General features: G+C 43.3%; 1 protein-coding gene across 2 annotated transcripts in view; it reads right to left on the bottom strand.

Annotated features, from left to right (window-relative positions):
- The window catches only part of GRHL1 (grainyhead like transcription factor 1), a 45,889-nt gene extending 25,077 nt beyond the window's left edge, over positions 1–20,812 (bottom strand). For both annotated transcript variants that reach the window (XM_073568210.1, XM_073568211.1), the window contains exons 1-8: positions 20,657–20,812; positions 13,585–13,774; positions 12,400–12,470; positions 11,694–12,078; positions 10,835–10,911; positions 9,758–9,914; positions 8,471–8,582; positions 8,291–8,385 (exon numbers count right to left, since the gene is read on the bottom strand). In XM_073568210.1, the coding sequence (XP_073424311.1) occupies positions 8,291–8,385; positions 8,471–8,582; positions 9,758–9,914; positions 10,835–10,911; positions 11,694–12,078; positions 12,400–12,470; positions 13,585–13,774; positions 20,657–20,676 (1,107 nt within the window). In that variant the 5' untranslated portion in view covers positions 20,677–20,812. The remainder of the gene's footprint in view (positions 1–8,290; positions 8,386–8,470; positions 8,583–9,757; positions 9,915–10,834; positions 10,912–11,693; positions 12,079–12,399; positions 12,471–13,584; positions 13,775–20,656) is intronic.
- Positions 20,813–26,091: the final 5,279 nt, after the last annotated feature.

Raw genomic sequence — 26,091 nt, 5'->3', positions numbered from 1 at the left:
CTCCTAATGTCACTGTTTGAATTGTCTTAACTTGTATTGAATTTATTGTCTGTACATGTCCCCGCTTAATTGTAAAGTGCTGCGGAATATGTTGGCGCTATATAAATAAAAATTATTATTATTATTATTATCATCCATCTACCTCCATCTACTGTTTGGAGAAGACTGACCAGAAGTGGTCCCAAGCTGGAGTCACACAAGATGCTAATGACCCTCGGCTCCTGCTCTGCTGTGAGCTTGGTCCGAGTGTCAGTGCTCTGTGCTCCGGTTCTCTCGCAGCACAGGTGAGGAGGAGACTGAGAAAATTTCTCAGGGTATATCGGACTGCACTGGGATGATATCAGAGTGCAGTTCGAGGTTTCACACGCACCCATGTGTGTGTGTAAGCAGAGTTTCTCAGTCGTATTATACAGCACTGTGAGTAAGGTCTAAATTGAAGAAATGAATCCTCAAAAAAAAAAAAAAAAAAATACCCCTTCAACATGGAAATGAGGCCCAGTGACCCAACTGTGCACAAGAACATAGGATCTAGGGTGAAGAAAAATTGCAGCAGGTTCTTGACAAATGAGTCAAAATAGGAAATATAATGTCCTCAGTGCTGAGAAATAGAGGCAGATACATATCCGTAATGCAATACCAAAGACCCTAAACATCCAGCCATTGTCAATAAGAACTATCTTCAGCGTAAAGAAGAACAAGGAGTCCTGTAGGCGATGAGACGGACCCACAGAGCCCTGATCTCAGCATCATCCAGCCTGTCTGGAATTACATGAAGAGAGAACGATCTGAGCAAGAACACAGAAGATCTGGGGTTAGTTCTTCAAGATGTTTGGAACAACCTCCCTGCCAAGTTTCTTCAAAAATTGTGTTCAAGTATAACCAGAATTGGTGCCATTGGAAGGTAAAAGGACAGTCTCTTCAAATACTGATTTGATTTGCATTTCTCTTTGAGTAATTACACTTCTATTTTTGAAAGCATTCTTAATGTTGTATCATCTTTCCACACCTGCCATGAACTTTTGTACAGGCCCTCAAAGTGACCTAAAATAAAGTCTTAAGAATGGTTCACGGTGGACCAACCCCTTTTTATTTTCAGTAGAAGTATCTTCGAAAAATTAAACTACAGGAATCAGCTGTAATTTGTGGGGCGACAGTCAATAAGTGTTTGATTAGCCTGCAGCACCCCCACAGGTGATATGAGGCATTACACCACAGGTCACAGAAAAACACACAGGAATGGAATGGTGTGCTTGATCCTCCAGAGAAAGGACACTCTTTCCTGACTGTGGGCAGAAAAGCATCTATTAAACAGATGAAAATAGACAGGCCCATAGACATTACATTTAGTGACCTCAATATTACACGCACAGAACGCTAAATATACATACAATACAGTTAGGTCCATATATATTTGGACAGAGACAACATTTTTCTAATTTCGGTTCTACACATTACCACAATGAATTTTAAACAACACAATTCAGATGCAGTTGAAGTTCAGACTTTCAGCTTTCATTTGAGGGTATCACATTAAAATTGGATGAAGGTTTTAGGAGTTTCAGCTCCTTAACATGTGCCACCCTGTTTTTAAAGGGACCAAAAGTAAATGGACAATTGACTCCAAGGCTATTTCATGGACAGGTGTGGGCAATCCCTTCGTTATGTCATTCTCAATTAAGCAGATAAAAGGCCTGGAGTTGATTTGAGGTGTGGTGCTTGCATTGGAAGGTTTTGCTGTGAAGGAAACAAGCGGTCAAAGGAGCTCTCCATGCAGGTGAAACAAGCCATCCTTAAGCTGCAAAAACAGAAAAAACCCATCCGAGAAATTGCTACAACATTAGGAGTGGCAAAATCTACAGTTTGGTACATCCTGAGAAAGAAAGAAAGCACTGGTGAACTCATCAATGCAAAAAGACCTGGGCGCCCACAGAAGACAACAGTGGTGGATGATCGCAGAATAATCTCCATGGTGAAGAGAAACCCCTTCACAACAGCCAACCAAGTGAACAACACTCTCCAGGAGGTAGGCGTATCAATATCCAAATCTACCATAAAGAGAAGACTGCATGAAAGTAAATACAGAGGGGTCACTGCACGGTGCAAGCCACTCATAAGCATCAAGAATAAAAAGGCTAGACTGGACTTTGCTAAAAAACATCTAAAAAAGCCAGCACAGTTCTGGAAGAACATTCTTTGGACAGATGAAACCAAGATCAACCTCTACCAGAATGATGGAAAGAGAAAAGTATGGTGATGGTGTGGTACAGCTCATGATCCAAAGCATACCACATCATCTGTAAAACACGGCGGAGGCAGTGTGATGGCTTGGGCATGCATGGCTGCCAGTGGCACTGGGTCACTAGTGTTTATTGATGATGTGACACAGGACAGAAGCAGCCGAATGAATTCTGAGGTATTCACATACTGTGTGCTCAGATCCAGCCAAATGCAGCCAAACTGATTGGTCCTCGTTTCATACTACAAATGGACCCAGGAGTTTATTAAAGCAAAGAAGTGGAATATTCTTGAATGGCCAAGTCAGTCACCTGATCTCAACCCAATTGAGCATGCATTTCACTTGCTAAAGACTAATCTTCAGACAGAAAGGCCCACAAACAAACAGCAACTGAAAACCACCGCAGTGAAGGCCTGGCAGAGCATCAAAAAGGAGTTAACAGAGTCTGGTGATGTCCATGAGTTCAAGACTTCAGGCTGTCATTGCCAACAAAGGGTTTTCAACCAAGTACTAGAAATGAACATTTTATTTACAATTATTTAATCTGTCCAATTACTTTTGGTCCGTTTAAAAACAGGGTGGCACATGTTAAGGAGCTGAAACTCCTAAACCCTTCAACCAATTTTAAAGTGGATACCCTCAAATGAAAGCTGAAAGTCTGAAATTCAACTGCATCTGAATTGTTTTGTTTAAAATTCATTGTGGTAACGTCTAGAACCAAAATTAGAAAAATGTTGTCTCTGTCCAAATATATATGGACCTAACTGTATGTATGACTATGTCCGTGGAGGAATTGCCCTTTAACATGGGATACACCAGACCGACCATAAGACTACAGGTGGCAGGCCTTCTGTGGACCATGCTGGTCATACAGGTGATATAGATTTAGGAGGAAGTAAAGTGAGAAGCAGAAGAGTAGTAGGCATCGCAGAGGCTTCGAAAAAAAAAAATTAGGAGTATTGAGGTAAAACTAACCTGCACACTGGACAGATTTAAAACAAGTGGTAAAACTGGTTAGTGAAGTCATCCGTAAGTGACATTTATAGGCTATAAGCCATTGCCCTAGTATAGGCCCAACCCCAAGAAACAATCCTCAAAGTATCTCCAGCTTGTTTGGCAAGATTCTTCCTCAGAGGTTTAACAAAAGCAAAGAACACAGCAAAAAAAAAAAAAAAACAACACAGTAACCTGGTTCATCTTCATTCCTCAGGCATAGTGAAATAAACATAGTAATCTGTCAAATCGAGTGAGAAGAGTTTATCCATGTACAAAATGTCTCTTACTACCTATACAAGTACCGTATTAATAAATGAGGACTGGAGATTCCCAGCCTGATCAGACTGCAACGAACAATGGCTTCGAAAACCGATCGACCAACACAGATGTAGACTGTCCATAAACACGTTAGTGAAGCAAAACATGCCACCCCTAACTAGATTTAAAGGAAAATAAAAGTCGCCCTTCTGTAGTGCTGAAGCATATCAGTATGAATAGCTATACTGCTTCTGGATAATAGGAAAAAATACCTCTAAGAGGTCCTACCTCTAGACACGTAGGACCCAGCAGATCTGAGACCACCTTGTCATTGGCTCCTGGGCAAATTATGTGCCAAGTGTCTCAGTTTTTTTCCTAGTATCCAGAAACAGTATTGCTATTCATATTTCACATTGACATGCTTTAGCACTAAAGAGGGCAACTTTTTTTTTTGTTTATTATACGGTACATGGAGGAGGCTGCTCCTAGTATACACCTGTTCACACTAGCTTGTAAGTGCCAGTCAGTCTTTTGTCATTTGTATATTTACAGTATAATTGATCTATGTCAGTATACTGCTACCTGCATATCTCAGAGACACTACATGTGGGTGAAATTTCTTGTAATCATGACCATGAAAGGCAGTATGAACGCACAGAAATCTCACCTCTCCTAAGTAACTTTGGCGAGCAAGGGTGAAAGCCACAAATTATTTCTTCTCTAGAAAGGAACCATCATGTAAGCCGACTGTTGGGAATAAGCACTAAAACACTTCAATTTAGTTTTCATTATGGGACCCAATGCTCCATGTACGGCCCAGACCATCAATATTAATCTGGACATAAGATGCAGAATAAATGAACCTCATCGGATAGTACTAGCCAATCTTCAGGTTCCTAACTTAGTTGCCATCACCCAGCTCACCCACTTTAGTTAGATTGAAAATGGATCGAAGAATTAAAGCCACTCCGGGACTGAGGACTGACTTAATATTTTTCATGTACAGTCATCTTCCTTGGCACCTTCCATTTATTTTTTTACCAACAAGACCGATGCACCAGACCTCAAACATCCAGGATGGCCACTGAGTGCAGTATTATGACTGATCCATGACACTTGAGACGACAGACAGGGAAAGAGTAGTTCAGACCTACCACCACACCCCCCATGCTAAGGAGGCAGCCATGTTGGAGGACCAGAATGCCGGGCTCAGTATGGGAGGCAAGTGGAGGACACCAGGTAGGGTGACTACACATTGACCATTGTATAATTACATTTCAGGGTCAGGGTGGAGGGTTGCTTTAAATGTTGTTGTTGTACTATACATACAGATCGTCACACCACGTACATCGCCATTTCCCTCCCATAAGGTACAGTCACCCATATGCTGCCTCTCCCTCTCAGTTTCACAAAACGGCCTTTATAATACCACTAAAAAAAAAAACAGGCAACGCCTTGTTTCAAGAAAGGGCGTCTCATCGGTGCGGCATTGCTTTAAATTACATACCTTGATGTTCCCGAGTCACAGGACCAAGCCAATTAGTGGCTAATGAAAAGCAATGACTGCCGGGTGATGCATCTGACGACGACACATTTACAGCGGTTAACCGCTTCGTCTACAGGTTCTCGGGATGGATGACAAAGGATCGAAGCATTTCAAAAATTATATAGGTGTTAAACATATTTCCCAAATTAGTTGGAAATTATTGATGGATGGGTAATTATAATGCATGGATATGCAAATCGGTCTAAATTTATAGTCGTGTCCCAAGAAGTCGGGTCACAAACCCTAATAATGCGTGCCGATGGCAAGATGACAGCAGCGATGGTAAGGAGTCCAGCGCCCAATGACACTATAGAAAACAAACTACCCAATAATGATCCATTTCATAACTAAAGAGGATCTCTGAGGAAAACAAGTTATCACCTAACTTACTGATCGGTTGGGGTTTGACTGCCGGGAGCCGCACCGAAGAGCAGGCAGAGAACATGTGACCTTCAGGGGTCTTAGGACGTAATCAAAGTGTGAAAAATAGAAGGGTTTGTTGTCCACGTTTCTTTTTTGGATAAGAACTGGATGAATTTCTTGGTATCCAAAAGGTTCGTTATCAACAGATACTCAGTCGACGCATTTCAAGGACAGAATATCCAACAGGCAAGGTGGCGCTACAACATATAAACGGCGCGGCACCAGGTGACGAGTGACCGCGTGTCACTCAGTTAAGTAAAGCATGACCTAATAAGATTTACATTAAAAATAAAGTATCCATCATCCAAGCATTACTCTACATTTATAGCTTTATTCCTATGCGGGTCACGATAACAATTTGGGTAAAACACAATGATATTCATGTGGTGTACAGGAAGCCGCTGGATAATATATAACAGGTCTCTGGCTATTGGATTGACAGTGTTTGCAGATTCCAGCAGTGTACCCCAAGATTTAACATCACATTAACAAAAGTATTAACATTAAAAAAAGGGTTTAATTAGTGCTACCATTTATGGTTTTTACCAATAGGGTGTGGCTCACAGGGTTCTTTGGGGGGGGGGGGGGGGGGGCGGCATGTGTCTTTAGCCTGCTCTGCTCTTTGGGGGCATGTGTCTTTAGCCTGCTCTGCATAATGACCCTGTAAGAACCGCCCTCTCGGTAGAGACCATTAAGAAAAAAACAAGTGTATGATATATATACTTTTTTCCACAAAATTATTATTCAATATTACAAACAATATAATAATGTATACTTAGTGTCAACCATCAAGACTAGAGTAGAGTTAGAAAACAATGACAACCCTGACAGAACTGTAAGGCCAAGTTCACATGTTCCGGAATCCGCAGCAGTTTACAGTGTATCAGTAAATGGGGGTCTTCAAAATCAGATTCACAGGAAAAAAAAATAAAAAATTATATATATTTATTATGAGGCGGATTTCATATCTACACCACACTCATCCTTCTGTGGATCTGATAGTCAATGTTCTGCAGAGGAATAGCTTGAAATCTGCAGCCGAATCTACAAACCAGATGTAAGACATTTGTGGTGCCCCTGAGGGTCCGGTCGATGCAGATTCTTTCTGTGGCTTTTTGGCCAAATCTGAAGCCAAGAAGTTTCCGCAAGGTGTGAACATGGTCAAATGGCCAGGGGTGCAGAGGAGAGAGCTTGGCCTCACGAGGACACCATTCCCATGATTTCAACTTAAAAAGTGACAGGTGCACCTTATAAAAGGGACTACAAGAAGGGGTTAAACCACCTGCCTATAGCATTAACTTTTCCTGTTTCTCCCCTCTCTTTGTATTTGGTGAACCGATGGGAAAGAAAGTTCAACAATCCTTGCGCTGTTTGTTTATGAACTCTCCCAGGCATTCACCTCTTTGGCTCCTTACAAGTAACCTGCCGGGCCCTTCACGTTAGCGGCCGCCAACAATAGTCAAGCATCTGCGTGCCGGGAGAAAGAAAGGAGAAAAAAAAAAAAAAAGTCTCCTTTCAAGGCATCAGCCTCGGAGATGTAGGTAGGTGCCATTGTCAGGCTCCAGCGCCGGTAGTTCTCTTCCACTCCAGCTCTTGGACGTGGAGCTCATGTGTACATAGCCGGCGTGGAATAATATACTGGATTACACCACAAACAAATCAATTCTATTTGAAAGAGAAAACAAACAACTCTGAAAGATGTCTCCTGAGAAACTTTCCATTAGGCGGAGAAAGAAGAAGGTGGAGGGTCCGGACGCTGCAAAGGAGTATTGAATAGGATTACCCAGGATTCGGGGAAGAAAGAAAATACTATATATTGTATTTTATCTTTTCCTCCCAATTACAGCGCCACACTTGTTAATTCCTGGTACTACATAAAATGGCATAGTGTTGGACTCTAACACCTGGGGGGGAAGGCAAGGATTGTGCTCACCGTAGCCCACTGGCTGTTCGCACTCAGTCTCTTCCAAAAGCCAGATATTAAACCACTCACTCCCTGAGCACATATATTGTATTCTAAGAAAATATCAATGGAATTAAAGTTTGCTCTTTGAATCCCTAATTACTTTGCTTTTTGCAGACAAAAAAAAAAAAGTTATACATTTTTTATATTCATTTATTTTTTTGCGTTACCCTATTACCCTAGACTTAACTCCAGAAAAAGTATGGAAAACATTATTAAAATGTTATGTTTTTATTTTTACAGGGGACCCCTTTTTTTCCCCCTCAGTTACAAGAGGTAGTCTCCCCAGCAGGTCGCTGCCTATGCAAAGCGCAGCAGTGGAGCGGAGTTTGTCATCAGCTGCTGTGCATAGGCAGGAAACGACAGGACAGCCCACTTTATCATACTGAGAGCTGTCTCACTTTTGTAGAGCGCAACAGCCGAGGATTAACTTATATTCGGCATCCGGGGCAAATCACACGTGACCCTCCCAATTGACTGCAATACCAGTTGTCCTACATGTGCTAATAAGACCCCAAAGCAAAGGTCAAATTGTACCCAGCATTTGCCATAAACATGAGGGGCTGCTGGTTTTTGCCTTTATTCCTGCGCCCCCATATCGGCTCAGGAGCAGACAATATGGCTTCCCCGAGGGCCGTCACCCCACTGTACCAGCTTTCTGCGGTCTGTAGCAGGAAAGCTCAGCCGTCATAGACTCGCAGGTTAATCTACATCCTGCACTCAGGTAGCCACCATAATACATCAGATTACAATCGATCAAGGCGTAATAACACAGCGGGTAATTAAAGCGTAGGACGATTATAAACACAACACACCCTTATAATTATGGTACAAATGTAGCAATATAAAATTAAAGCTTGACACGTACCTTGCCTTCATCGTTCAGGTCCCAGGTGAAGGAGATGGCGTTGTAGGCGATCTCCTCGATGTTACTGATTGTATTGAAGCTTTCTTTATAGTCGGCTGCAAAATAAGCAAAACAGGTCAAAAACTGGGGAAATGTTAGTAATGAACAGAATAACAGATTTCTATAGGTAATGGATCTCACCTATATCGATGCACCTCTGTTTAGCAGTGTGCTGTCGAGAATGCCAGTATTTCCAGTGGCGAAGCTGGTCTTCTCGGCTTTTATCATCAGCAAACACAACCATAATGACGCTCTGGAAGAAGGTGATATAGGCGGCTCAGAGGACATCTAATGTTTCTGATCTTGTGGTTACAACAGAACCAATGGCGCGAGGCCACGCAACGCCTATGGGGCCTGTGAGCCGCGGGAAAGGTGTGGCTGTTGCCAAACAGCCCTGTCCTCTGCCTGGCGTCTCTCAACATCCAGCGTATATGTACGGCAGAAGAAGATAGGAGGATTTGTATGGATCGGGCTCAACAAGAGAGAGGTCATCTGTTTTAGGTCACAGTCAGTATTTTACCTCAGTATTTGTAAGTCAAAACCAGGAATGGGTGATAAATACAGAAGTGGTGATGTGTTTCTTTTATACTTTTCCTCCGATTGTTCCATTTCAAATTTTGACTTACAAATACTGACGTAAAATACTGAAAGTTTGAACGTGGCCTTAGACAGCAGAAACCGGACGCTATCTGCTCTAATCGCAGCAGTTAAGCCCCCCAGATGTTGCGGTGAACAGCCTCCATGGCATCTAAGCGGTTGGATCTTAGCGGAAGAGACCTCCACGATGCAATCGCAGGAACGTCCCCAATTTAAATCTTTGCTATGGGGCCCCCCAGATTTCTATGCATACTCCCCCCCCCAAGCAGAACCCATAATATGGCACCTTCTAAGGTTCAAGCCTTAACACAGGCATACATCCCAAAATAATTAAAGAGGTGTTCTAGGATTAGAAAAGTGGTCTTTTTTTTTTTTATTAAAAAACAAAGCTCATTGTGGTTCCTAGTATTGAAGTTCTGGCCCCTTCACTTAAGTGGAGGTGAGCTACAATACCTGACACAGGCCTTAGACGAGAATGGCATTGTTTTTGGAAAAGTACATTGAACCTGAACCCATCCCTCTTGTATTTTAGAGGCTAGTCTTTAAAAGTGCTGATCAAATTGCTCAACCCTTCTCTATGCCAAACGATAAGATGCTACAAAAAGTGAATGACAGCAACTTGTCTCCTTCTCCCCAATGAAACACATAGGAATCCCATGTGGAGCGAAAAGCGTATGTTTATATGGAAGGGGTGAAGGAGATGGCCATCTTGTTTATCTGATATTCAATATGTGCAGTAAGAATTACCTCTACATACAGATTAGTGATGTAAGCAAGAATCTAAGCTTTCCGCATATTTGCCCCAATGAATTCCAGACATGATAACCTTACCCGAACTTTGCTAATCGGATGGTGGATCCCTTTGTTACTCCCAACTTCCTTCAATGTGATTGGATAAAACTGACCCTTGTTCAGATAGGTCATAGTGCTGTCTCCCGGCTTCGGTCGGAGAGACTTTGAGGCTTCAAGTGTATATTCAAAATTATTCCTGTAGTGAAAAGATAAAAGTATAAGTGTATATATATATATAAAGTATAAGGAAAAAACAAAATAAGTGATACTCAACTCACCAATAGTTTCCAGAGACCATAAGTGTCTCTACTTACTGGCCCTCAATAAACACAAAATGACCACCCAGCCAACCAGTGCCGGAGGCACATCATCACTCTAGACCAGGGGTCCCCAACCTGTAGCTCGGGAGCCACATGTGGCTCGCGGTCCCATTAATTGTGGCTCGTGACTGTCTGCCAGCTTGGTTCATTAGGTCCAGGTCTAGCAAACAGGTATGAAGAGCACATCTCAAAATGGTGAATTTTGTGAGACTCCCTGAACAGAAGAGCAGATCTGATGCACATATAATGGTCTTAGGGGTTGAGATAATTTAAGTGTGGTATGCTGGAGACAGGATGGTACTACCTGTCAGAGGAGGTGCTTGAAGCTGGATGTGACAGTGTGTTGGGAGTGCTGGATGGGAGAATACTGAATGGGGGGATTGTGGGAACCCCTCATCACAGTATTCTGCTTTGGAGCGATTTCCGTGGAAAAAGCTTTGGTTATCATTCTACCAGTAATGGGGGCTTTGGTTGCCACTACTGTGAGGGGGGAGGGAGCTGGATGTGGCTCTCTAGGTCAGAAAAGTTGGGGACCACTGCTCTAGACAGTGACTGACTGAGCAGTTATTTCCTGTACACTACCAGGGAACAGGTAAGAGAGACCAGAGGGAAACATGGAAGAGTTCGACAGAGTGATTGGTAAGACCATTATCAAACGGGTTTTTCTTTTTCTGACCCACAAAAAAATAAAATATAAAATATAGCAAAATATAATATAAATTTAGACACTAAAACTTTTCTATAGTTCTAATAGCAATACAGACATTTTTCGGAACAAATTAAATCTTGAACTCACCCGGCAACAGGATCAAAAACATAGTCATCGGAGCTCACACTTCCCATCCGTAAGTTAAGATCGGATGGAAAAAATACCTTGAATATAAAGAAAAAATAAATATAAGCGTATCAACAGGCAATGCAATAGCAAAAAAAAAAAAAAAAAAAAAAGTACACAAAAAAAAAGTACACAAATAAAATAAAAAGCACATTAAGAAATAATATTACTTGTTTAACCATCAGGCGAAGTCTTATTTAGATGATACAGTAGATGACACATTTAGACAATTATTCCAACCAGAAGCCTTTATCACCTAGCCAATCGAAACGTGATTAGTGATGAGCTAGTATACTCGTTGCTTGGGTGTCCTCCGAGTGTTTTGGGCATGCTCGGAGATTTAGTTTGTGTCGACGCAGCTGCATGATTTGTGGCTGCTCGACAGGCTTAATACATGTGAGGATTCCCTAACAAACAGGCAATCGCCACATGTATTCAGCCTGTACAGCAGGCACATATCATGCAGCTGAGTCGACAAAAACTAAATCTCCGAGCACGCCAAAATACTCGGAGGACACCAGAGCAACGAGTATACTCGCTCATCACTAAACGTGAGAAATAGTGGGTTGTCTGGGCCTATTTACAAAAATGGGGGACCCTAATTTTCCAAGGAGGCATCGTATGGCATAGAGTAGCCTGAAATGTGTTCCAGTAAAGCATGCGCAGGTCCACACTATTAAAATTCTATATTATTGATAGTAATAGCCAAACAAATCAAATTGGTGAAATGATTCTGGCTGGAATAAACCTTTAATAGTCTACCTTTATAGAAGTTTTAAGCTCATAAGTCAAAACTCATTGGTAATAAGACTCCCTTTACCTCCTGAACATCTTCTTTGAAGGTTTCAGAGAATGTGGAGTCAGGAGTCCTCCTCTGAGAGTTGGGTGCTTGGTTGCTGGGGTTATAGTGGTCGGAAGGGACGTTTCGATCGAAAGACACAATGCGTTCCACAGCCTCAGAATGGTACGCATTTGGTGGCATGCCCACTGTGAAGCCGTGGCTGTGGATTTCTGTTTTGATGGCATGAGTTGGCATTGATGTAATTGAGACTGTGGCAGTGGTGTCTGGAGCCAGGTGACCTCTTTTGTCCAGGTGATTGGTCATAGGAAGTAAGATATTAAATGGCACGCTGGTCTTCAAAACTTGCACTCTGTTTTCACCGTTGCAAATCAAAGAGGAGTCATTCACTTGAGGCAGACCATTCCTGGGAAAAAGGGAAGAAAATATATAATCTTATATCTTGACGTTCCAGAGCAGCAAATAGCCACAATGGGGTAACAACAGGGCGAGGAATTCCATGAGAAGCATGGATGTGTAAGGTCCACCAGATAGAGGTGCTATGTGCCCCAGCTGAAACCAACCTAGACAGACTAGTAGCCATGTTTATCACTTATCAGACAATCGCTCAACATTTCCACAGCAGATAGGAGGTTCCTATCGAATAACATGGCCAAACTGAATGGGAAAGCCTATGGGTGTTGTTGTAAAGAGACAATGTAGAAGCATGATCAGTTTCCTAACCAACCTTTTATTATGGTCTGCCTCTGTGTGTTCATGGTCTTGTTTGGTGGAAGAATGTCTCCGGTCTCTGGGAACCTGTAAGATAGACATGGACCTTTACGAACTTCTTCACGAAAAGTCAATCACACATCAGTAATGTTACTAGCTCTAATGGGGGCTCTCAAAAAAAAATTATCCACCGAGCTTATAAAAGAATAAATAGATAATAAGAGACAACTATAATAATATATAAAAGGAATTTAGCCCCTTTCCTGCTGTAACAGCATTTGCCACTACTGTTCGCCTTGCTGTAAGATCTACAGAAATCAATGACAAAAGCGTCTTGCATTTGGCGTTTCGAGTGCAACAACATAAAAGGTGTTTGTTACACTTGGTTCTAAGCACCAAGCTGGCATACAGCCGCAAGCCACACATCATGGGCCAGCAAGCCACATGTGGCTCTTGAGCTACAAGTTGGGGACCCCTGCTATAGAGCTTGTAAGTGCTGCTCTGAAGCTGGCTACTTTGCTGGATTTTGCCAGCTTCAGTGCCCCAGTGCTCCTTTGACGCTGCAGACTCACCTAGAGAGGACACATTTCAGGCCAACAGCACGACCATGCCACTGGTCGGAATTGTCAATCAGGAACACCCAACACAGCCAGCAACCAAGAAGCTAGGACGCTGAGTGGGTCACTCCTCAAGACATAACATGAGAAAACCCTTTTAAGTTGGTCAAACACAGATGAACATCTGCCATAGCCACCAATCTCCATGCAACTGGCCGACCAACAAATGGGGATGTTCCCGATGGTTCCTATTATGGCAGATATCAGGCAAAATAAGGGTTGGGCATGTTGACTTTTAACATGCCCAAGCTATGAAGGGAGAAAAGCAGCCACCAGAGGGATCTGGAAAACCCGGCCTTCACTGAGAATACATGCTCAATCACAGCTATTGAGTGCATATGGCCAGCATGAAAGGAGTAGCTTAGCTGTAGCCATTGGGTCTGTAGACCTAGATATTACAACTCATCCATAAAACCATGATGGCCGATAATAAATGAAGGTGGTGATAACATGGTGCAATGACTTCATGTAATGGATGGTAGAAGCATCTTTTGCGCCATATAATTGACTACATAATGTACATAGATGTTCCAAGATAGATTATAGGGATATCCAAAGAGAACCATGCATCACGATAGAAGTACCTTATAGTAGTCATAGAGAAGACCAAGGGCGGCAGCACTATCTTCATCTCCATTGAGGCTCATCATGGCCTTGGTGGCGGCCGTGAGGGGATTCTGCAAGAAACTCTTCCAGGCCTCGTCCTCGCTGTTGTTGTACCCACCTCTCTGCTGATACAGGGAGTCATTCTGGAGCACCAACACGGGCCGTTTACTGGAAAGACAGGGAAAATGCAGTTACCAGCTACACCGAACTACAAACCGTACACTGCATACGATCGTCATTTACACATGTAAAGTTCTGAAAAGGGAATTACATGTCCTGAAATTATAGTGAAAGCATAAAAAAACCCAGAAACCACAGTCTTATTTACTCTGATCAAATCAAGCTGGCAAAACCTGAAATACTTGACGACTCGCGATAACCAACTAATGTTTAAGGAAATACATTCAACATCAGCATGCCATCAAAACTGTATTTATTTCGCTTGCTTCTATAGCACCATCATATTCCACAGCACTTTACGGACACGGTCCAGCACCATCATATTCCACAGCGCTTTACGGACACGGTCCAGCACCATCATATTCCACAGCGCTTTACGGACACGGTCCAGCACCATCATATTCCACAGCGCTTTACGGACACGGTCCAGCACCATCATATTCCACAGCGCTTTACGGACACGGTCCAGCACCATCATATTCCACAGCGCTTTACGGACACGGTCCAGCACCATCATATTCCACAGCGCTTTACGGACACGGTCCAGCACCATCATATTCCACAGCGCTTTACGGACACGGTCCAGCACCATCATATTCCACAGCGCTTTACGGACACGGTCCAGCACCATCATATTCCACAGTGCTTTACGGACACTGTCCAGCACCATCATATTCCACAGCGCTTTACAGACACGGTCCAGCACCATCATATTCCACAGCGCTTTACAGACACGGTCCAGCACCATCATATTCCACAGCGATTTACGGACACGGTCCCCATTGGGGCTCACAATCTAATTTCCTTTTGGAGTGTGGAAGGAAACCCAGGCAAAAAAAAAAAAAAAAAAACTCCTTGCAGATGCTGTGTCTTGGTGGGATTTGAACCAGTACCCCAGTGCTAACCACTGAGCCAAGATGATCAATGGTTATGGAAGTGATCAGTGGATGGATCGCAAATGCATCACCCATTTACATTGAACAAAATGATTTTACCAAACCAAAAGAACTAGAATCAGATTAGTGGCAGCAGGGATGGCCATGTTTGCTCCAGGAAAGACATTAAAATCGCAAACAATAACATTGTTCAGCGCCGCACATTAATTAACCTCGTCCCCACAACCTCTATCTTATCCTAGAATGTAAAATTCTTAATTGGTTGTGCTCCTTTTCATAACATCTGCCAAATTATACATATTAAAGAGAAAAACAATGACCAGTGAAACTCGGCGCTTGTGCTCATTACAAAAGGCCTCCAAGCATGGCCCCCCAACGTCTGTAGCCACCATCGCTGCTTTCATTGAGAGGCTCGGGACTCGTATTTGCATAGAATGGTGGACTGTTTTGGGTTGGTCAAACAAAGGACTGATAACAAATCAGCATAAAAAGGTTCATTCCACTTTTACACAAAGTGTAAAAAGTTCCACCAAACTTAAGCCCAGGTAATAGATTCAATGCACGCCCAATAGTCTGCAATTCAGATGTAGCGATGGTAGAATTATTAGAAGGTCACCGAGAGCATTTAGAAGATAATCTAAAACATATGAACTGGCGATAGACAATAGTGGCCATTGTATGGTCGGGCAACCTGGAGTTTCCAGACTGCCCCAATAGAATGGGAGCACAGGGCTGTGTACGGAGCCTTCATTGTACATTCACTTTAGTAATGTTCCTCTGTGGCCACAGTTTACTGTTCATTTGAGGTTTAGGGTCATTTGCACATCAAAAACATAGTAATAAAATGCAGCCAGCTGAAAGATGCCGAACTAAGATAGGGACATTAACATGCAATCCTCACTGGTTACAAATGCCAGGTATGGTTATCCACAGGTCACAGCAAAACATTAACTGGAATCAGGGGCTGTCAAAAAAAAAAAAGTGGAATACCAACTGTACAACAAGAGTTTATATAAAAGTCCAAAAAGTTGTGTTTGCACAATTGTTGTGCCAAGATCGCTGCTAGAGCCATTTCAAAAGGATGATTACCGAGGGGGTCACCAACCTGAGACCCTTCAGCTGCTGTGAAACTGCTACTCTAATGCCGGGAGCGGAGGTTTCACAGTAAACTAGAGTGCCACGGGTTGATGCAAACATCCACGTCAATTATACGTGGACATACCCATCAGAAATCTGAGAACAGTCTGGAAAATTAAGGCACTTTTTTGCCCCATCTCTCAAAAAAAAAAAAAAAAATTATAATTTTGAGGCATCCATGATTTTTTTGGAGCTGAAAAAAGCTCCATAGCAGTCAAAAATAGATTGTATTATCACAATTCTATAGTATCCAGAGAATGCAGCCGATGACTTTGTATCATAATTATGGGCTGTAGACGTGGATCACTTGTAATAATATTTATTATGGTTTTCCAATGTGTCTGTAAAAAAAAAAATCTACCCGTGATTTTCAGATAAACTGTCCAGAGAAAATAAAGTGTTGAGTTGGCCGCCCTGATACCCTTATAGCGCTAATAGTGATGCCCATCTTTGAACAGACCCTGAGTGTCCTAAGAAATGTCAAATCCGATCCTCCCACACAAGGAATGGATCAGTCATTGCCCTAAACCAGCAAAGTCAGGATGAGCCATGCCATCAGAGGAGGATTGTGGCATTGCTCCCTGCGCCCGCGCCGTCCCAGAGCGCTCCCTGCGCCCGCGCCGTCCCAGAGCGCTCCCTGCGCCCGCGCCGTCCCAGAGCCGACACTATATGCTTAATTCAAGCCCTAAGACTATAATAGCAACACAATACAATGCAGATTGAATGCCTGCTAGGAGCTTCTGGCTTACCTTACATGTGAAGTAAAGTGATCCCCCGTCTAAATATGCCATGCTGCTCGGATTCTGGGTTCTGAGATATGACCTTGGGCAATGTTGATGTAATTAAGTTTTTCTAGTGAAAACTTAATATTTCGGCTTACAATAGAGGCAGCGATTCACATGGTCTACTGTACCGAGATCAGCATTACAAAGGGAGCAATCTCTGAATCCTACACAGCCGCGGTCAGGAGACCCACAGATTAATGTTACACAGTCATTACTACTTAATATAATATATATTTATATATTATTCTTAACTTTTAGGTTATTTTTCAGCTCTTATTAGGATGAGGTCAATATTACTATTCATCCTGGTTCTTATGTCAGTTTTTACAAGCAGCGATTTCCATGAATGAAAAAAAATAAAAATTACAAAGCTTCTTGAATCCAAAAAAAAAAAAAAAAAAAAAACCCTTTTACTTTAAATCACCAATAAAATTACATTGCTGCAGAACCAGTGGGATCAGTATAGCTCTATATGCAGGGGTAGGCCGACGCCAAATTTCACCTGGATGTGCGATTACGCTGAAATGTATTGTGGCGCAGAGACCCGCCAGATCCCTGCGCTGCAATACACGCCTTTTCGCCAATCAGAGGGCAGCAGCAGGGGAATTGGGTGCTGAAGAAGAATGAATTTCGCCCGGACGGGGGACAATGTAACATCTTGGGGCCCAGGATGAGGGAGATTACTACAGGAATGAGCCAGGATGGGGACATAATATATGAGGGACGGACACATACTGTATGTCTTTATTGGATCTAGAATGCTACAAGGTCCCATACATCTGCCCAACATGCAGGTCGGGGACCAGGTCCAAATTATGCAGAGGCCCTTATGACTCTGGTTACACCACTGTCTATATGCTAGCTCCGCAGCAAGGTACTTTTAACGGAGATTTTAAATAAAAAGTGTTTGTTTTTTTTTGTTTTTTTTATGGATGACAAGTTCCAACCTCCAGGAATTCATGGACTACTTAAACTAGTAGCAGAGAACCACCAGATCTACTAGTCCTGCAATACACAAGTCCTTAGAATTGTGACTGTGCCAGGCGTTCTTCCCCTTTCCTACACAGTTTTAACTACAAAGCTTCTCCTATACGTTACAGTGTTAATGATGGGCAGCACACAGCATGTACACTGATGGCAGCTAGGTGCTGTCTGGGATTTTCATGGACCCAAAGACTTTCATATGGGACTGTCATGACAGATAATTATGATTTTTTTTGTGCACACGCAGTCTGCAAAAAAAAAAAAAACAAACAATAAAAAAAGCGAGAAACCACAAATAAGACACACAAAAGTGAAAAACTGACGTCTGAATGAGACCTTACAGTGTGCATGATGCAAGAGAAAGGGATAGATAGATAGATAGATAGATAGATAGATAGATAGATAGATAGATAGATAGATAGATAGATAGATAGATTCCATCTCTGTATGTTTCCTTTTCATTTGCACACAGGTTCCTCCGCAAGACATTGAAGAGAAAAAAAACAAAAAACAAAAACCAACAGCAGGTGTTCTTGTCTTGCGCACCCTCCCATTTCAACATTCAGTTGAAACGCCAAAACGCCTTGGAGGTAATCTGCTGTCTTAAAAAGGTGCACGCCAAGCCAGAACGATCACTTCCATAGCGAGGACTTGCCAGAAAGTCCTTTCCCACACACATTTGCAGAAAAGCTTATGAAACAAATCATAAAACCAGAAGCTGCCCTGACATAACACATTGTGTCGTTACACTGCCGGACACTACTAGTGTGCGGTCAGTGCTCCCTATGTAGTTGGGGATTGCAATCAGCCATTAGAGGGGTTTTATAAAATAAAGTTTGTGATCTTTCCCAAACAGTCTTGTCCATGGGGCATGTCCGATATCGGTATTGGAAGAACCGCAAACGATTTTTCCTCCAAAATACACAAATCCAAAACAACACGGTCAGTGTATTTTTTTCCTACATTTTTTGTAGGAACAGTAACCTACTAATGAGCCTGAAGAATAGATCACTAAAGTGGCTGTATAAGATCAAGATAACAGTTTACTTGTCCATATATATATAAAAAAAACAAAAAACTTATTAACACACAATCATGTAGAATAAAGTCACTAAAATAGAACGCAGACATTTGTGAAATCTAATATCTTTCACTGGTTTGACAAATTCTATAAACTATTTAGTAGAGATATATATATATATTTTTTTTTTTTTAGAGTTTCGAAGGGCATTATATATAATTTGATTTAGCGATTATCAAAATGATGAGTTATATAAAAAAATGCATTTAATGTTTTCTTAGGGGTGTGTACATTTACCTGTGCACATAAAAAAATCACATTTTTTACTTTAAAGTAGTCTCCGGTTTTGAGGAGGACAGAATATTGGTTTTCATGAGCTGCTATAATTGCCATAAAAATGACATTTCACAGTCGTTACTAGAAGTCATCATGTATCATATATGAAGTATAAATCCTAGGCCGTGACTCGTGAGACCGGCAGGGAGTATAAGGAGAGGGGGTGTTGCTTCAGGACTATTGCACACAATTTTATGGAAGCCTTTGATTTCAGGAGGAGACCTGGGATCCACCTCTTCGGAATTAGATCCTTGACTAGAAAGCAGAACAAAACAAGAGAAGTGGAGGAAGATCTTACATGGAAATCATAGATTAAAAAAAAAAAAAAAAAGCCGCCCTCGAAGTCTGCGTTTGTATCGGTTTCTACGGATTTGGGGGACTAAGAACTGATGGCAGACACTAATTGTTTTACTATTATTCTTCTCCGACCAACGCCTTGCAGGGCTCAGGTTTCATCCAACTTTTATCAACCTTGAAGACACTTTCACAAGGGGAAGGGGGAATCCTGTGTCTCCGATTCCCAACCGTGCCACCCACGTCTGACACCGACCACAAACATGCCACTCTGCATGGGAACCATGGGTTGGTAAAACATCACAAACGGAGCGTGCGCTTTATGTAAATAAACAGACGCAGGGGGAAAAAAGGAAAACAAGACACAGAGCTGGCGAGCTCGTCACCCGTCATTCCTCCAGATGAGCTCACGAGATTGCTTTATGTGGTTTCACAGCTCGTAGGACTTGCAGGTAAAGCGATCGCTGCACAATACCGGTGGTTATGGAGTTTCCTTTTATAGGGAATTCACCTGTTTGACATATGTTCTAGTAATCTCGCCTTTTACTACAGGTGCCAGGTATATGGCCCGGGCAGAGGAGATGGGCAGTAAGGGCCAGGAAAAAGGTTGTAAAATAACAGGCGCGGGCAGTCATGGCATGAGAAGGGTTCTCAGCTAGAACCGAAAGCGTCGCCATTGTGGGCTAGTAAAAGTACAAGTTTATTCACGAGGTGGGCGGCCTCCGCTTTATTATTTTATGAGGTTTGGGCTTTACCCAGGAGACTTGGCAAACTCATTTTTTTTGGCTGGTGCTGCTTTTAGTTTTCTTTTTTTTTCTACATAGATCAATGCAACAGATCATACTACAGGCACAGATCCCATAGCCCAGGTATTAGGATAGAGGTCAGACATGTTCTACAGATCAGGAGAGACCTTTACTAAGGAGAAGAGACATTAGGCAGGATCTGTACAGAGCGGAGACATATGGGGGATCTAGTGCCGAGATCACATCTCACAGGACTATGGGGCACAGAGATCTATAAAGAACTGAAACTCACTAGAATAGATCTATAGAAAATAATCACAAATAAACTATAGGAAAAAAAAAAAATCTAAATATATTTGGATGAAAGCTATTGCCCCCGCTGCACCGATCACACTCCCGACCCCGCTGCACCGATCACACGCCCGACCCCGCTGCACCGATCACACGCCCGGCATTTCCAGCAGCTGATCGAGCACTCCTCCTCAGGTTGCGGGGATCCCGGCGGTACCGGCTCCATCGGGCGGCAGCAGCCGGTGCCATCGGTCCGGAGCCCCGGAGGATGCAGCCAGTGCACCTGTCCCGGGAGGCAGAGACTCGCATCCAGGTGTACGGGCACCCGGACCCCGCACAGCTGGCACAGCACATGGCACGCACGGCCCCGGATCACTTACTTGTCGTAGTCTTGTGTCATGCTGTCGCCCGTGTCGGTGGAACTGGACTTTCTAGTTGGGACAGATCTGTCGCTGGGGACGGGAGCCCGGGCGCCGCACAAACGGGTTTAGTCGGCTTTTCTCGCTTTTTGAGCTTGGCTGTGATTGAGAGGGAGGTTTACTGACTGCAAAACTTCTGATTGGCTGGCGGCTTCCCCCTTAGAGGGGGCGGGGACACTTTACAAGGCGGTGATTGGTCAATGACAGAGGGACCGCCGCGCGACGCTCCAAAGGGATCGAGTTTCCTGTAGAAGCTGTCAAAGAGCGGTGAGCGGCGGCACCGGGACTCACCGGAACCGGGGAGGACACACGGGCAGCAGCTCTCCCCCGGGCGCCGGCACTCCTGGCATCGCATCTCATCAGGGCTCCGGCATTCAGGGTAGCACAGCGCGCTGGCACTCGGCAGCATCGCTCCTCACATGGGCGCTGCCACCTACAGACATGGACGTAAGAGAACTGGACTCTGGAGCTGAGGGCATCATCTGTCAGCTGGACACTGGCAATGTGAGCATCACATCCACGATGACTAGTTGCACTGGGCGTACTGGACCATGGCACTGGGAGAACTGGTTACTTAACTGGACCCAGGTACTGGGAGGACTGGTTACTTTACTGGACGCTGGCACTGAGAGCACAGGTTACTACCCTGGCACTGAGAGTACTGGACACTGGTACTGAGCACCGGTTACTTTTCTGGACACTGGCACTGAGAGCACAGGTTACTACCCTGGCACTGAGAGTACTGGACCCTGGTACTGAGCACCGGTTACTTTTCTGGACACTGGCACTGAGAGCACCGGTTACTTTTCTGGAACCTGGCACTGAGAGCACCGGTTACTTTTCTGGACCCTGGCACTGAGAGCACAGGTTACTTTTCTGGACCCTGGCACTGAGAGCACAGGTTACTTTTCTGGACCCTGGCACTGAGCACAGGTTACTTTTCTGGACCCTGGCACTGAGAGTACCGGTTATTTTTCTGGACCCTGGCACTGAGAGCACCGGTTACTTTTCTGGACCCTGGCACTGAGAGCACCGGTTACTTTTCTGGACCCTGGCACTGAGAGCACCGGTTACTTTTCTGGACCCTGGCACTGAGAGCACCGGTTACTTTTCTGGACCCTGGCACTGAGAGCACCGGTTACTTTTCTGGACACTGGCACTGAGCACAGGTTACTTTTCTGGACCCTGGCACTGAGAGCACCGGTTACTTTTCTGGACCCTGGCACTGAGAGCACCGGTTACTTTTCTGGACCCTGGCACTGAGAGCACCGGTTATTTTTCTGGACCCTGGCACTGAGAGCACCGGTTATTTTTCTGGACCCTGGCACTGAGAGCATCGGTTATTTTTCTGGACCCTGGCACTGAGAGCACCGGTTATTTTTCTGGACCCTGGCACTGAGAGCACCGGTTATTTTTCTGGACCCTGGCACTGAGAGCACCGGTTACTTTTCTGGACCCTGGCACTGAGAGCACCGGTTACTTTTCTGGACCCTGGCACTGAGAGCACCGGTTACTTTTCTGGACCCTGGCACTGAGAGCACCGGTTACTTTTCTGGACCCTGGCACTGAGAGCACCGGTTACTTTTCTGGACCCTGGCACTGAGAGCACCGGTTACTTTTCTGGACCCTGGCACTGAGAGCACCGGTTACTTTTCTGGACCCTGGCACTGAGAGCACCGGTTACTTTTCTGGACCCTGGCACTGAGAGCACCGGTTACTTCCCTGTACAGAACACTGGAATTCAAGGCATCACGTCTCTGCTGGACATTGTCATTTGGGAAATCACATTCAAGTGGACATTGGCAGTGAGAGAACTGGGACATGAAATTTAGGACATCACTTCTCAGCTGAAAACTAGCCATTTACAATTCAAAGTCTCTCCTTTCAGCTGGACATTGGCACTGAAGGAAAATGATATTGGCATGCAGGGCATAATAGATCACTGGCTTTCAGAAGCTTCCATCTGAACTAGACCCTGGCACTGAGAGAACTGGACACTGGTAAATCAGACTCCTCACATCCGGATTTTGTCACAGAGAGACCCGGGCGCTGGCATTAATGGCAGGTGGACCTGTGCATTATAATGGATCACTGGACTACGAAGGGCTCATGTTTTTGCACAGGGGCCTCCTCAACCTGTGTTGTCTCCCGGGACATTGGCATGCAGGGCATCGCAGCTCAGCTGGACAGTGACGTTGACATTAGTACATAAGGCAAGAGAGAGTTTAATTTGACTGCTGGAAAGTACATCAGTACTTTGGACCCCGACATCCCACCGACCTATGCACTGGCACTGCCAGCTAGTCCGTAACTACAGCGGTAGCACATGGTGGATCAGATCTCAGCCTGACATTATTTCTAATACATAGTGACAGATTTAGAAATGGAGGAGTGTATGTCACCTGCAGGAAACGACAAAACTCATAGTATCTCAGATGGACAATGGAATAAAGGGCTTTCAGAAGAGAAAAAACAGACCTGACGGCGTTCACTAAGCCGGACGCTTGTTTAAAATTCCAAGGAACCAACCTGTAGTTTCCACATCATTCACAAGAAGAAACCCGCATCCGATCCCGGGTGATGAATTCCAAACAAATCACGTTTTATTCTGCCGTCCTACAACGTTTGGGCCTATTGCAGGTCTTTCTCCAGTGTACATACAGACACACAGGGCCGGCTTTTCTAGTGTGGCTAGCACGCACGCTCCAATCACTGCTGAAGACAGACTCACTTGTATTAGGCTACTTTCAGACTTCAGATTTTTAAATCCGGCGGGCTGCGGCGAAAAGTTGTCAAACCTGATCCGGTAGAAGCCGCAGCCCGCCGGATCATGTTTTTGCCGGATGCGGTGCAGGAGAGGGAGAAAGAGTCTTCGCGCATGCGTTCTGCAAAAAAGCGGTCCGGCGCTGTCAAAAACATTGCATGGAACGTTTTTTTGCACACGCCAGACAGGCATTTTTTGCCGTTTCCGGCAAAAGCCGGACACGCCGCATGGCAATCAGGCGCAATGTGGCGATAATGTAAGTCTATGGGAAAAAAGCCGGATCCGGTTTTTACATTTTTCGCCGCATGGCACCTGCTGCTTCAAAACGGAAATCTGAAAGTAGCCTTAAATACATTAGTTACAAAAAATAACAATACAGAGCATATAAATCCAAACATTAATGCACATAGCATCTTATGTGTTCAAAAAAAGATGGTAAACAACCCACATAGATTGATCTATCATTCGTCTACGCATAAACATTGGGATCACCCACCAATCAGAAGATGGCATCCTCGTTGTCATGGTGACAAGAGTTTAATCAAATCACAGTGACGTGCAGATGCTATGCGCATGCGCTAGCGGCGTGAACAGCCAGCTCCCATTGCAGAGTGTCATCAGAACCGAGGTCATATGACCAAATCAATTTTGACCAACTGCTCAGTTGTAAAAATGAAAAAAAAAAAAAAAAAAGCAAACAGCTTTACTTGCCCTCCCTGGGTCCAACACTATGACTCCACAGCTGCCCCGGTTATGTTTATGGCTGCTGCGGTGACATCATGTTGACATTGCCTCAGTGATTGGCTGCAGCGCACTCAACATCATACAACAGAGACGGGACAGTGGCAAGGTCGCAACATTAGAATACCAAAACAAGGAAGGACGATGAAAAAAATAATAAAAACAGAAAAGTTCAATATAAATTAAAAAATTGTGCCCACAATTGTATACAAATCATACAAAATCCATACGTCCAACTATCAGGAGTGAAAAACCACTCTCAAATTATGAAGACCAAAACTTAGAGAGAATTCATCAGAATATCCAATGATGTAAGAAAAGGGGACAAGACTATTGGATTAAAAAATGCTTTTATTTAAAGTAGTTTGGCAAAAAATTGGCACAGAAAAAAGTGTGCCCGCACACAGAGTATATATAAAAATAATATTCCAACAAAATATTGATAAAAAGAAGGACCGCCGGGACCACACACAAGTAAATAGTTAAGCAGGGACTAAAATGACAATCAAAATCTGGTCATCCAAATAAAAATTCAACAGATGATACTGACCTAATCCCACACCAATGTAACCTATACAAAGGCACACATAAGCGAAAGATAGCGAAATAATAATATATCACTCTGAAAAAAAATCAGAGAATATAATAATAAACATATATAGCCTAGTATAATTAATGGTGGATGCAAATCTATAAATATATATGGGGAGATAACCATAAATACAGTGTGCAAATAAATCAACTAGCACTATGAAATTTCCTCAGCCTATTAAGGCCATACACATAAAGATCAAGAACAAGAGGATATAGAAAAACAATAAAAATATATATTATGTTCAATAAATAATTTAAAAAAAAATATGTATATATCACCAATATATATACACCCCTTGAGAGACTAGATGGCAAACCATCTGGATAAAAAGAAAAAAAAGGTACGGAGGGAGAAAAGATGAAAGGGCAAGTAAATAAAATTTTTAACACCAAAATGTGCAATAAAAATTCCTTTATTAAATGTGGCAAAAGGTGTACAAGTTATAAAAAATACACATACCGTATATATATATATGAATAAATCACACAAAATTAATAAAATATAATAAAATTAAAAAGCAACAACACAACCGCTGACATAAATATATGTCACATATACAGCGCCACAGAAAAAGCAATGTGAACAGCACAAGCTAAATATAAAAATATCTGCAGTGGCACACAGAAATAAATAATTATATATGAAATATATATAAAAATAAACACACCAGGTACATCAGATGTGGTCCAAAAGTATGAAAAAATGTGTCCACAATTAATAAAAAGATTATAAATGCGATAATAAATAACAAAATGATTTATAAGTGGCACTATATAAAAGCGCTAAGCCACATGTGATCCATATAGGGTGACAATCATATGTTCAAAATAGAACCAATGTATGGCTCAGAGCCACATATGACCTATCAAAAAAGCAATATAGCGCTAAATATGCTAAGCTGAGAGAGCTGAATCGCATATAATGATGGCGTGCTGGACCGCATATAATCATAGAATGGAAAAATACTGAACAAATAAATATCTGGATGAGAATAGCAGTGTGTAGTAAACGCACCCCGATGCACGTTTCAGATAAAATCCATTGTTAGGAGCAGGTATGCATACCGTGATGGAGATGAGGGCCATGCATACCAGGATAGGGATGAGGAGCCATGCATACTAGGACGAGATGGGGCAATTCATACCAGGATAGGGATGAGGAGCCATGCATACTAGGACGAGATGGGGCAATTCATACCAGGATAGGGATTGGGGCCATACATACCAAGATGGGGGTGGGGGCGAATCATACCAGAATAAGGATGTGACTAATCATACCAGGACCAGGATGGGGGCC

The sequence above is a fragment of the Dendrobates tinctorius genome, unplaced genomic scaffold, assembly GCF_039654945.1.
Source record: "Dendrobates tinctorius isolate UK_male_01 unplaced genomic scaffold, ASM3965494v1 ptg000021l, whole genome shotgun sequence".
Taxonomy (NCBI): domain Eukaryota; kingdom Metazoa; phylum Chordata; class Amphibia; order Anura; family Dendrobatidae; genus Dendrobates; species Dendrobates tinctorius.
Note: the sequence above shows the minus strand (reverse complement) of the source record. Positions and strands in the feature narration are given on the sequence as shown.